General features: G+C 44.2%; 1 protein-coding gene across 17 annotated transcripts in view; it reads right to left on the minus strand.

The window, feature by feature from the left end:
• fhod3b (formin homology 2 domain containing 3b) overlaps positions 1-14,035 on the minus strand; it is a 612,757-nt gene that overhangs the window by 243,272 nt on the left and 355,450 nt on the right. For all 17 annotated transcript variants that reach the window (XM_072560542.1, XM_072560537.1, XM_072560540.1 and 14 more), the window contains exon 6: positions 179-273. In XM_072560542.1, coding sequence (XP_072416643.1) covers positions 179-273 — 95 coding nt within the window. The remainder of the gene's footprint in view (positions 1-178; positions 274-14,035) is intronic.

Raw genomic sequence — 14,035 nt, forward strand, 5'->3', positions numbered from 1 at the left:
GTTGTGGGAGAGCAAATGCTATATAATTCACAAACCTACCCAACTTGCACATTCAAGTCTCCTGGAATCTGATCTAAGTAAACAGGACACATACTGCAATCACCTCGATTGCAGCAATGAAAGTACTAACTGTTCAATACTCTGCTGTGGGTTTTACTGAACTCTTATTGCATCTTACCTTTGACCCTATGAGTGTGTAGAGCCATTGGATGGTTTCACTGTGGTCAATCACCCCATTCATTCCATCCACATACAGCATAATCTGGCCAAGAGCTGCAGAAACAAAAGCAATTGCATTTATTTAAGATCCAGAGCGGGTCATGGTGAAGCATAAACAGCTGGTATCTCAGAAACATAACTGCAACGGTTGTCAAATATTGAAGCAACATTATTTAATCTATTCTCGGGTGGTCACACATTCTGACGTTTATTCAAGTATGTGAATGGTCATCTAACAATAAATCAGATTTTAAGAATATTTAGATTTCTGGATCACAACCTTCCATAACAGTTTAGATTACATTACAAAAAGTCATCTATGCTGCACCAATAACTGAGCAGTCACATGGTTATGCAACAAGTAATGTAGATCCGTAAATGGCTGAACTATGGCACGTGACTTTTGGTGAATTTCTTTTGCTTCGAACACAACAGTAATTAACATTTAGTTAGTTTCAGGGCAGTAGCATTAGAGGCATTTAATCTTAAACCTCATGTGAATACCTACACAATGTCAACTGGAGAGAGTATAACCCAAGACCCAACCTTAACTTATATTAGAATAAGCTGATCTACAGAATTATCTTGGACTTGGGATCCAGATGAAACGCTCCCTTTCATGGCTGAAGTAAATTCTAGAAATTTCTGTCCTACTTCTTCATAGAAGACAATCACAGGACAGCCTTGATAATCAAGTCAAGTTGCCTTAGTCTCACCATACCATAGGGCTGCACTCTCATTAGAGACACACAATTGGTGGCGATTTAACCAGAAGGTCAAAACACTCAGGCAAGAGGAAGGAGGTTGAGAAGGAGAGTCCTTCATGGTAACTTCAGGCACTGTGGAGATTGAAACCACACTGTCAGCATCACACTGCTTCGCAAACCAGCCATGCAGCCAACTGAGCTAAACTGACCCCCAGTCTTGAGAATTAGGCACAGACCAGTTATTGGAATGGTCTTGAGACTGAAGTCTCTCACTGCTTTCCTTTACGAAAGTTGGAGTGCAAGAGTGAAACTTAAACTTCTCCGGTTGAAAGAACTGGAGAAAGATGCCCAATTCCTCAAGGCAATGTGACTGTTCCAAGAGGCTTTTTCAGGGCAGGGGCAACGTCCCTACTTCTGAATCAGGAGCCCTTGGTTCAAGTTAATCCTGCTCCACAGGTGTGCAATAACATCGCGGAACAGGTTCATTAGAAAATATCTATGTGACTTTTCCATCTGGGCAAGCAACTTATGGCTCTAAAAGTAGAGAGAGATGTATGCATCCAGTCAATCATCCTCTAATACACACACACACACACGTTTACACTACAGATAAAGCCACTTGAACTTAGAGAAGTCTTAAATTGAAGGTTCACAGCTTATAACAAAGAAACCTTCAGAAGTAAAAGGAATGCAAATTAAGACCAGATCATTTTATTTTAAAAAAATAATGTGTTGCTTTCCAAAGTGCGCAAGTTGTGGAAGAGAGACAGCCAGCTAAGGACTTCAGTTTTAAGGGAAGGGATCAAAAGCCCTGAGTACTGTATAGGCAGCGCACTGCATAGAATGGAACATTGGGAATGGAGAGAAAGATTTGAAACAGCAACCATATTATTACAGACTTTTCTCAACCAACCTGCCCTTACAGAATCCCAAAACAGAACATCTACCAATCAGCATGATTCTGTGATTGGACAAGACTACTCGAACAGTGTTCACTATAGAAAATGAAAATGTTGGCGAGGAAGATGCAGAGATACTTGCATCTAGACTAGAAGAGATGGAGGTTCACAAGGAAGAGGTATTAGAAATATTGCACAGTGTGAAAATAGACAAGTCCCCTGGGCCGGATGGGATCTATACTAGGATCCTCTGGGAAGCAAGGGAAGAGATTGCTGAGCCTTTGGCATTGATCTTCAAATCATCATTAACTACAGGAATACTGCCTGAGAACTGGAGGATAGCAAATGTGGTTCCCTTGTTCAAAAAGGGTAGTAGAGACAACCCTGGTAATTACAGACCAGCGAGTCTCACTTCAGTTGTTGGTAAAGTGTTGGAATAGGTTATAAGAGATAGGATTTATAACCATCTAGAAAAGAATAATCTGATCAGGGACAGTCAGCATGGTTTTGTGAAGGGTAGGTCGTGCAAAACAAATCTTATTGAGTTTTTTGACAAAGTGACCAAACAGGTAGATGAGAGTAAACCAGTTGATGTGGTGTATATGGATTTCAGCAAGGCATTCGATAAGGTTCTCCACAGTAGGCTATTATACAAAATGCAGAGGAATGGGATTGTGGGAGACATAGCAGTTTGGATCAGTAATTGGTTTGCTGAAAGAAAACAGAGGGTTGTAGTTGATGGAACATACTCATCTTGGTGTCCAGTTACTAGCGGCGTACCGCAAGGGCCGATATTGGGTCCACTGCTGTTCGTCATTTTTACAAGTGACCTGGATGAGGGCTTAGATGGGTGGGTTAGTAAATTTGTGGACGACACGAAGGTCGGTGGAGTTGTGGATAGTGACGAAGGATGTAGTAGGTTGCAGAGAGATGCAGAGCTGGGTTGACAGGTGGCAAATGGAGTTTAATGTGGACAAGTGGGAGGTGATACACTTTGGCCGGAGTAATCGGAATGCAATGTACTGGGCTAATGGTAGGATTCTTGGGAGTGCAGATGAGCAGAGAGATCTCAGTGTCCATGTACACAGATCCCTGAAAGTTGCCACCCAGGTTGACAGGGTTGTTAAGACGACATACAGTGTTTTGGCCTTTATTAATAGAGGGATTGAATTCCGGAACCAGGAGGTTATGCTGCAGCTGTACAAACTCTGGTACGGCCACACTTGAAATATCGTGTACAGTTCTGGTCACCGCATTATAAGGAGGATATGGAAGCTTTGGAAAGGGTGCAAAGGAGATTTACTAGGATGCTGCCTGGTATGGAAGGAATGTCTTACGAGGAAAGGCTGAGGGCCTAGAGGCTGTTCTCGTTAGAGAGAAGAAGGTTGAGAGGTGACTTAGTAGAGACATACAAGATAATCAGAGGGTTAGATAGGGTGGACAGGGAGAGCCTTTTTCCAAGTATGGGGACAGCAAACATGTGGGGACACAACTTTAAAGTGAGGGGAGATAGGTATAAGACAGATGCCAGAGGTAGCTTCTTTACTCAGAGTAGTAAGGGTATGGAATGCTTTGCCTGCAACGGTAGTAGATTCGCCAACTTTAAGTGCATTTTAGTCGCCATTGGACAGGCACATGAACATACATGGAATAGTGTAGGTTAGATGGGCTTCAGATTAGTACGACAGGGCAGCGCAACATCGAGGGCCGAAGGGCCTATACTGCGCTGTAATGCTCTATGTTCTATGAACAATCCTGAAGGAGATTACAATTAGATTGGTTATCGTCTTGTCTAATAGCAGAGCAGGTTTGAGGTAAAGAATGATCTTTTCCTGCTCTGAATTCAGATTTCTGTGTATGTTTGGTTGATGGGTGTGCTAACTGCTATATTAACAACCAGTTTAAGAAGTCAAGCTTGTAACGTGTCTCAATTTACATAGGAGATAAGCAATGTACATACACACATAAAAAGGTATATATTGAAGGCTCACAGCTTTTTTTGAACAGCCAAGAGCTTCAGGAGCCTACAGTTCCCTATTGCTTTAACCAATACCAAGCAATCAACATCTATTTCCTCCTATAGTATAAATTGTGGGTGCCTGTTTATAATTTGACATTCTGGTGTTTGTCCTGCTAACTGCAATTAAAGGAACTTCAGCCAAATATCTCTCTTTTTAGCAATATTCAATTAAACTCATGACAATAACAAGTTGGAAACATGCTTTCTTCTTGAATCAATGTTTGTCTTTTGAGAAAAAAAAATGCAAAACATATTTGATATCAGCTGCAGTAGAGGATGGGATGTATGTACTTTAGTTCAAGAGTGTGCAGTGATCGCCTCAGCAATCGAACAATTGACTCTGCAGCTGTACACACTGAGCATTCAGAAACAAAGAACTTCAATTTTGACATATGCTGCGTTAAGAAGAAAAATACAGTGTCGAAATCTCAAGTTATAGGAAAAAAATCCACAAGGAATATACATAATCTTAAAAAATACAACAGATATTATGCAGAAGAGTGTTTTAGGCCAAGAGGGAGATGAATATAAATGCACATCTGTTCACCAAACCATTTGTAATCATCTATTCATACTGGAACACTTAAAAGGTAATAAAGTTCTCTTGGTTAAACCCAATCTTGATAGGTCAAATAGTTTCTGCCAAAATCATTGATAGCTGATGCCAATCTCTAAATGGTAACATTTTTTAACCTTTTACGTCCAGTGTTAGCTTTTGATAATTAGGGGCATCAAACGGAGATTCCAAGGATTTGTCCAATGATCCTGATCGTTTAGATCAGGAAGAATATTCCGTTTACCTTTAATGTTTTTAGTTGCCAGGAAGAACAATGAAATGTCCTCCATTTGAGACCCTGAACAGAGACTAGTAGAGTATGTCCAAGGCGAATATCGATAAACCTTTAGCACTCAATGGGTGACATTACTCTGCAGAAAGAAATCTTGGCTTATTCTGGGGAGTTGTAGGAAAATAATATTTAAACCGAGAAACCTAAGCAAGGAAGCCTCCCTAAATTACTGTAAGAAGCAAAAATCGAAAACTCGAGGAGCTGCAAGGAAGATTTCCCTTCAACCTGCACAGTATCTTTGTTGAGAACCATTACTCATTGAATTAGAGAGAGTAACCCTGTGATAACTGGGTTGGTTCCCTCTAACAGAGGCAGGAATGCATATCATCCTGAAGGAGAATACATTTGCCACTTGCTTGCTCATCAGTTCCTTCACTCCTTCCCCCCTCTATCATTTGCTCTCCTTTCCCCTTTGTTGTCTCCTCCCCTCTAGGATATGCATGTGAAACCTTTCACCTTCAGTATGCAGGAGCCAGAATATAGGAGTTTTGAATAAGGGTGATGGTGAAAAAGAGAGAAAAAAGCAAGCAATCATTCACCCTATTAACTCTCTTCCACCATTCAATTTGACAAGAGTGGTTTCCTGCATTAAATGGTTCGCACCAGTGAAGGGGGGGGGACGTGAGTGGGAGTGGGTCATGACCTGACCAATGATAACTCTAGATCACAAATCTATATATACAGATGGGCAACGTGCATAGAGTTAAAAACAATGACTGCAGATGCTGGAAACCAGATTCTGGATTAGTGGTGCTGGAAGAGCACAGCAGTTCAGGCAGCATCCAAGGAGCACCGAAATCGACGTTTCGGGCAAACGCCCTTCATCAGGAATAAAGACAAAGACAAAGAGCCTGAAGCGTGGAGAGATAAGCTAGAGGAGGGTGGTGGTGGGGAGAAAGTAGCATAGAGTACAATAGGTGAGTGGGGGAGGGGATGAAGGTGATAGGTCAGGGAGGAGAGGGTGGAGTGGATAGGTGGAAAAGGAGATAGGCAGGTAGGACAAGTCCGGACAAGTCACGGGGACAGTTACTGAGCTGGAAGTTTGGAACTAGGGGGAGGTGGGGGAAGGGGAAATGAGGAAACTGTTGAAGTCCACATTGATGCCCTGGGGTTGAAGTGTTCCAAGGTGGAAGATGAGGCGTTCTTCCTCCAGGCGTCTGGTGGTGAGGGAGCGGCGGTGAAGGAGGCCCAGGGCCTCCATGTCCTCGGCAGAGTGGGAGGGGGAGTTGAAATCTTGGGCCACGGGGCGGTGTGGTTGATTGTTGTGGGTGTCCCTGAGATGTTCCCTAAAACGCTCTGCTAGGAGGCGCCCAGTCTCCCCAATGTAGAGGAGACCACATCGGGAGCAACGGATACAATAAATGATATTAGTGGATGTGCAAGTAAAACTTTGGATGTGGAAAGCTCCTTTATGGCCTTGGATAGAGGTGAGGGAGGAGGTGTGGGCGCAGGTTTTACAGTTCCTGCGGTGGCAGGGGAAGGTGCCAGGACGGGAGGGTGGGTTGTAGGGGGGGGCGTGGACCTGACCAGGTAGTCACGGAGGGAATGGTCTTTGCGGAAGGCGGAAAGGGGTGGGGATGGAAATATATCCCTGGTGGTGGGGTCTGTTTGGAGGTGGCGGAAATGCCAGCGGATGATTAAAAGGGGTGCTGTTCCCTCCGTGACTACCTGATCAGGTCCACGCCCCCCTACAACCCACCCTCCCATACTGGCACCTTCCCCTGCCACCGCAGAAACTGTAAAACCTGCACCCACACCTCCTCCCTCACCTCTACCCAATGCCCTAAAGGAGCCTTCCACATCCAAAGTTTTACCTGCACATCCACTAATATCATTTATTGTATCCGTTGCTCCCGATGCGGTCTCCTCTACATTGGGGAGACTGGGCACCTCCTAGCAGAGCACTTTAGGGAACATCTCAGGGACACCAGCACCAATCAACCACACCACCCCGTGGCCCAACATTTCAACTCCCCCTCCCACTCTACCGAGGACATGGAGGTCCTGGGCCTCCTTCACTGCTGCTCCCTCACCACCAGACGCCTGGAGGAAGAATGCCTCACCTTCTGCCTCGGAACACTTCAACCCCAGGGCATCAATGTGGACTTCAACAGCTTCCGCATTTCCCCTTCCCCCACCTCACCCTCATTCCAAACTTCCAGCTCAGTAACTGTCCCCATGACTTGCCCGGACTTGTCCTAACTGCCTATCTCCTTTTCCACCTATCCACTCCACCCTCTCCTCCCTGACCTATCACCTTCATCCCCTCCCCCACTCACCCATTGTACTCTATGCTACATTCTCCCCATCCCCACCCTCCTCTAGCTTATCTCTCCACGCTTCAGGCTCTCTGCCTTTATTCCTGATGAAGGGCTTTTGCCCGAAACGTCGATTTCGGTGCTCCTTGGATGCTGCCTGAACTGCTGTGCTCTTCCAGCACCACTAATCCAGAACGTGCATAGAGCTCCTATCCCACTCTGATACTTGGAAACCTTCGAATACAAGTTTAAAAAGTGACAAATTTCAAGGTATTGATAGAATCTGGACATATTTCAGAATAACATTTACACCAAATGATACAATTCAGGCAAGTCAGCTGAGTAAAGAGAATTGTGTGCACACTAAAATTTGGGCCACTGTGATTTGCAGCATCTGAATCACAGTTACTGTACAAAATGTTCTTTGCTAAGTGACAGGTAAGCAATCCTTCATATTCCTGGCAAAGCTATTCTTTTCGCCTGCCCTATTCCCTCATCTTTCCTAAGTTTTTGAGCCTTCCCTTGTCACGCATCACATGGGCAATAGCTCTGGTTCTGCTTATTCTTTCGATAAACAACAGCAGAGCTGCTTTAGAGGAAGCAGTTTATCTCAAGAGCACTTGTCTATTCCATTCCATATCATTTCTAGTTAGTGAAACAGTGAAGGATCTTTCCTTTTCTGTAACAGCTCGGAGCACTCATAACTACCCTTTTAAGGAGTTGCTTGGTCAAACAACTTCTTTCTGGCCAAGCACTCAGTAGTATCACTGAAGAGATCCAAGAGTTAGCATTTTGAGAGAGATCGACCAGGCCCCACTGAAACCTCAGCAGCTCATAAAACTGTGATGAATCTTTGGTATTTGTCTTGAAAGTCGGACATAATAAACCCTGTGTTGTTTAAACAAAACCCTTCAGTTTGAACTTGCCCTAAACTCTTAAATCTCAATAATAAATTGTGTGCCATTATGATGTTTCGTGGTGGGGGATGGCAGGGGGGTTTTGAAAAACAATAGCTGCCCTTCAGAGCTTGCTCCAGCTCAGTTTTTGAAAAAAATTACAGAACTATGAGCAGATGATAAATAACGATATATAACTCACAGCTCATTTAAAGATGCATTCCAGAACCGCTTCTTGCTTTTCCTCAGTTGTAAATAGATTGCAAACATCTTCGGACACGTGGACAGATCTTCATGAAGCATGAAGTGTTTATATTTATTCAATACAGAAGCTCAGAGTTTCAAAGCGAATAAGCAGACACTTTCTTTCAGTTTGGAGAAAGTGAGGACTGCAGATGCTGGAGTTCAGAGCTGAAAAATGTGTTGCTGGAAAAGCGCAGCAGGTCAGGCAGCATCCTTGGATCACTTTCTTTTAGTTTAACTAGACTTGAAGTAAACCATTTTAAATTGTCTTGACAGAACATGTTGCTACAAAATTCTAAGCAAATGGCCAAACTCCTCAGCCATTGCCATGCTCTTCTGAATTTGGTTTCTCCTCGAGCTTCTACTGTCCTGGCCAGACCTTTCATCATGTACTGATCCACAGGCCACTTCACTTCACGAGCAAGACAAAGTTACTTCTTTATAGCTATAGTTAAACAAACCCCTGGATACTGGATTAGTGGTGCAGGAAGAGCGCAGCAGTTCAGGCAGCATCCAAGGAGCAGCGAAATCGACGTTTCGGGCAAAAGCCCTTCATCAGGAATAAAGACAGAGAGCCTGAAGCGTGGAGAGATAAGCTAGAGGAGGGTGGGGGTGGGGAGAAAGTAGCATAGATTACAATGGGTGAGTGGGGGAGGGGATGAAGGCGATAGGTCAAGGAGGAGAGGATAGGTGGAAAAGGTGATAGGCAGGTAGGACAAGCCTGGACAAGTCACGGGGACAGTGCTGAGCTGGAAGTTTGGAACTAGGGTGAGGTGGGGGAAGGGGAAATGAGGAAACTGTTGAAGTCCACATATATGTCCTGGGGTTGAAGTGTTCCAAGGCGGAAGATGAGGCGTTCTTCCTTCAGGCGTCTGGTGGTGAGGGAGCGGCGGTGAAGGAGGCCCAGGACCTCCATGTCCTTGGCAGAGTGGGAGGGGGAGTTGAAATGTTGGGCCACGGGGTGGTGTGGTTGATTGGTGCGGGTGGTAGGGTCCGTTTGGAGGTGGCGAAAATGTCAGTGGATGATTTGGTTTATGTGAAGTTTGGTAGGGTGGAAGGTGAGCACAAGGGGCGGTCTGTCCTGGTTACGGTTGGAGGGGTGGGGTCTGAGGGCGGAGGTATGGGATGTGGGCGAGATGCATTGGAGAGCGTCTTTAACCACGTGGGAAGGGAAATTGCGGTCTCTAAAGAAGGAGGCCATCTGGTGTGTTCTATGGTGGAACTGGTCCTCCTGGGAGCAGATAGGGCGGAGCCGACGAATTGGGAATACGGGTTGGCATTTTTGCAAGAGATAGGGTGGGAAGGTGTAATCCAGGTAGCTGTGGGAGTCGGTGGGTTTGTAAAAACGGTCAGTGTCAAGTCGGTTGTCATTAATGGAGATGGAGAGGTCCAGGAAGGGGAGGGAGGTGTCAGAGATGGTCCAGGTAAATTTAAGGTCAGGGTGGAATGTGTTGGTGAAGTTGATGAATTGCTGAACCTCCTTGCGGGAGCATGAGGTGGCATCAATGCAGTCATCAATGTTGCGGAGGAAGAGGTGGGGAGTGGTGCCGGTGTAATTACGGAAGATCAACTGCTCTACGTAGCCAACAAAGAGACAGGCATAGCTGGGGCCCATACGTGTGCCCATGGCTACGCCTTTGGTCTGGAGGAAGTGGGAGGATTCAAAGGAGAAATTGTTAAGGGTGAGGACCAGTTCGGCCAAACGAATGAGAGTGTCGGTGGAAGGGTACTGTTGGGGACGTCTGGAGAGGAAAAAATGGAGGGCTTGGAGGCCCTGGTCATGGCGGATAGAGGTGTAGATGGATTGGATATCCATGGTGAAGATGAGGTGTTGGGGGTGGGGAAATGGAAGTCTTGGAGGAGGTGGAGGGTGTGGGTGGTGTCTCGAACGTATGTGGGGAGTTCCTGGACTAGGGGGGATAGGACAGTGTCGAGGTAGATAGAAATGAGTTCAGTGGGGCTGGACCATGCTGAGACAATGGGTCGGCCAGGGTGGTCAGGCTTGTGGATCTTGGGAAGGAGGTAGAACCGGGCAGTGCGGGGTTCCCGGACTATGAGGTTGGAAGCTGTGGGTGGGAGATCTCCTGAGGTGATGAGGTTCTGTATGGCCTGGGAGATGATGGTTTGGTGATGGGGGGTGGGGTCATGGTCGAGGGGGCAGTAGGAAGAGGTGTCCTCGAGTTGGCGTTTGGCTTCAGCGGTGTAGAGGTCAGTGCGCCAGACTACCACTGCGCCCCCTTTATCCGCTGGCTTGATGGTGAGGTTGGGATTGGAGCAGAGGGATTGGAGGGCTGCGCGTTGTGAGGGTGAGAGGCTGGTGTGGGGCAGACAGGTTGAGGCGGTTAATGTCCCGGCGGCAGTTGGAAATGAAGAGGTCAAGGGCAGGTATTAGGCCAGCGCAGGCTGTGTCCAGGTGGATGCAGTGTGTTGGAGGTGGGCAGGATCACATCTGGACCACATCTGTGGATAGCACTGGGGATCCTATCTTTTACAGTTATCTTGGTCCTGGAAGGAATACCGTGTAGCGTTAGCACAATGTCACCAGGGTCTACTTTTACTTGTCATTTATATAAATGACTTAGATGAGAATGTAGTAGGCTTGCAGATGACACCACAATTTGGGTATAGTGGACAGTGAAGAAGATTATCTAAAATTTCAAAAAGATTTTGATCAATTGGATCAACGGGCTGAGGACTGGTAGTTGGAGTTTAATTTGGATAAAAGCAAGGTATTGCATTTTGTGAAAAATGAACAAGGGCCAATTAATGTACAATTAATGTTAGGGCACTGGGCAGTGTTGCAGAACAGAGACCCAAGGATTCAGGTAGATAATTCCTTTAAATTTGTGTCACATGGAGAAATGGTGGTTAAGAATGGACTTAGCATGCTTGCCTTCATTGCTCTGACCTTTGAGTTAGGAAGTCATATTGAGATTGCACAGGATGCGGGTGAGGCCTCTTCTGGAGTAATGTTTCCACTTTTGGTCATATATAGGAAAGATATTATAAAGCTGGAGAGAGTTCAGAAATTATTTAATTAGGAGGTTGCCAGGAATGGCAGGTTTGAATCATAAATGACAGACTTGGTCTTTTTTCAATGGAGAGTGGGGTGCTGGAAAAGCACAACAGGTCAGGCAGCATCCGAGGAGCAGGACAATCGGCGTTTCAGGCAAGGGCCCATCATTGGCTCTTGCCCAAAATGCTGATTCTCCTGCTCCTCAGATACTGCTGTGCTTTCCAGCACCCCGTTCTCCACTGTAATGTCTAGCATCTGCAGTCCTCACTTTCTCCTTGGACTTTTCTCACTGGAGCATAGGACGTGGAGAGGTTGACCTTATAGAGGTTTATAAGGTCATGAGGTGTATAGATAAGGTGAATGACAGGTGTATTTTTCCTAGGATGGGGGATTTCAAGACTAGGGGGCATTTTCTAAGGTGGAGGATGGATAGATTTAAAAAAAGAACACAAGGGACATTTTTTTTCAAAAACAGAGTGATTTACAACATATAAAAGACATTTTGATAATACATGAATAAGAAATGCTTCGGAGGATATGGGCCAAGCACAGGCAGGTGGGACTTTAGTTTGGGATTATGGTCAGCATGGACTGGTTGGACCAAAGGGTCTGTTTCTGTGCTGTATGACTCGGTGATAGCCAAGTCACATAAATTAAGCTTAATTTTGTCTTTTCCAGAGAGGGATGATTCCAATGAGGGTTTCAGGATTTTGTAAAGAATGGACAGATTGTGAGAAAAATGCTTCAGATGGTGTCCATTCCAAGACAATAGGAACATATAGTTTTAAAATCAGACCCAGGGCACAGAAGAGAGCAGCTAGAATTCAATACCAGTAATCACAAAAACAGATTATCTGCTTTTTAATTAAAATGCTGCTTTTGGGACCTTATTGTGCTCAGATTTGCTGTCATATTTTTCAACATTACAACAGTGACTGCACTTCATGGCTAAGGTTGTGGTGAAAGGCATTCTATGAAGTAACACATTTCTTTGCAACTTATACAAGATGACATTGGAGACACATTTCCCTATTTCCCACGTTGACTCTCAGATTCAGCACTCCTCCGAGTCAACGGTTTATTGTTTGAGGAATGGTGGAACCCATCCAAGCAAGACAAATGTCAGGCACATCACAAACTCCTGGGTAATTACTTGAGTCAGAGATATTGTTTCCTCTTGTTTATACAAGAGGATATACAAGGTATATCCCCTTGTTTCCTCATCCAGTTCCCTCATCAAATTAAAACCTCATGGTTAGAACTATTGACAATTTGTGCAATTTCTTCCCGCAAAATGAAAAAAAAAGTGAATACAGTACTCTGTAAAACCACATCTTTTGCAAAACTGCCTACATCAGGATTTGTGGCCACGATGGTATTCTAATGTTGCCTCTCCCTTTCTGACACTGAAATTATAACAATTGAATCAAACCAACAGCTTGGCACACAAACAATGATACTTTGGTCTCTTTTTCCCCCAACTGTGGAAACCCATCTTCCACACCACTCCACTCCACCCACGGTTAAAAATGCTCTCATTACTATCAAATTCTTGAACCACTACTACCTCACGATGGCCATATGCTGAGACTCAAATCACAGGGATAATTATCTTGTTGGCACATTGGTAGATCAAGTGTATTGATTCACGAATGCACAAATTAAACTATTCTTTCTCTTTAATGCATCAATGTGGCAATATTCTCAACAGGGCATTTGCTGCAAAATTATTTCCTGGCATATAGAAAGAATAAACCGCATCATGCCATTTTTCAGGCTTAAAAAGACATCAAGTCTTGCACAATCTTATGACTTAGTTACAACAGGCAATCGTCTATCTATCTGATGATGATGATAGGTCCACAAAATAACGTTTACAGTTGGTTAACTGAACAAAATAGAAAAACGCTCTGGGGAAATTAGATTCATACATTTCCAATGGTTGAACCCAATACATACTTATGACTGTGAGATATCTCTTTCTCAGACTCTGCATCAAGGTATCTTGTCTATGTATAAATAGTTTACAGACTACTTACTGTCTCATTTTACTTGAGGAGAGCGACTATGTTCGATATTTGGCAAAACTTCAAGCTATCTTTTACTTTGTGCATAGGTGCACTTTTCAACAAAATTGCTGTAGGTAAATAAATTCTAGTGAAATGTTAGCCACTTCATTTTGGAAAACTGACCACATGTGGCAACCCCACAGCCAAATTTGGATGCTTAAAAGAAATGCTTAATATCACTCCACATTCTTGTGAAAGCTAGGTGGACCACTCATGTTTAATTCTGTAACCTACAGGAAAAATCCATACTAAATCCTTTATTTTTAGCTACAGCCAAGTTCAGCTCAGTCACAGAATTTGCACCTTGTCTGTTTTCATCCTACACTGACTTTAAATGGAGGCACAAAATCAGGCAGGCTATGTGAAATGGACATTCAACCACAATACATTCCCTTTCCACTAGGCACTTTAAATTAAAATCAGACCTCAGTATTTTAATGGATCAAAAGATATTTAGCATTCACTGACCTCAGCCATGTATAATCCAGCTCTTTCTTCGTATGATGAGAAAGGTGTAAAGATGGAATAGGAACATAAAAAATACTGGGTCGCCACTCCTAACCTAAATTCTTAACCAAACTGTGTACACACAGCTCAAGTAACTACCAGGATTCAAAGGTATCAATCAAATTGATAAACAAACATTGCAGCTGCTGTATATTTTTGCTGATAATATAACTTGAAACATTAATTATAATTGAACAAGTATCTGAAGTCACCTGATTATAGTTTGGAGCTTCAGAAGGAACAAGGGAAAAGTGATGCAGGATTTTGGCAAGCAATGTTGTCGACATTTAATGTGTGGCTGCCCCACCAGAAATTTGTAGTTTGACTGCTATATTTATTCTGGATAAACTCCC

This window comes from Chiloscyllium punctatum, chromosome 41, assembly GCF_047496795.1.
Source record: "Chiloscyllium punctatum isolate Juve2018m chromosome 41, sChiPun1.3, whole genome shotgun sequence".
Classification (NCBI taxonomy): domain Eukaryota; kingdom Metazoa; phylum Chordata; class Chondrichthyes; order Orectolobiformes; family Hemiscylliidae; genus Chiloscyllium; species Chiloscyllium punctatum.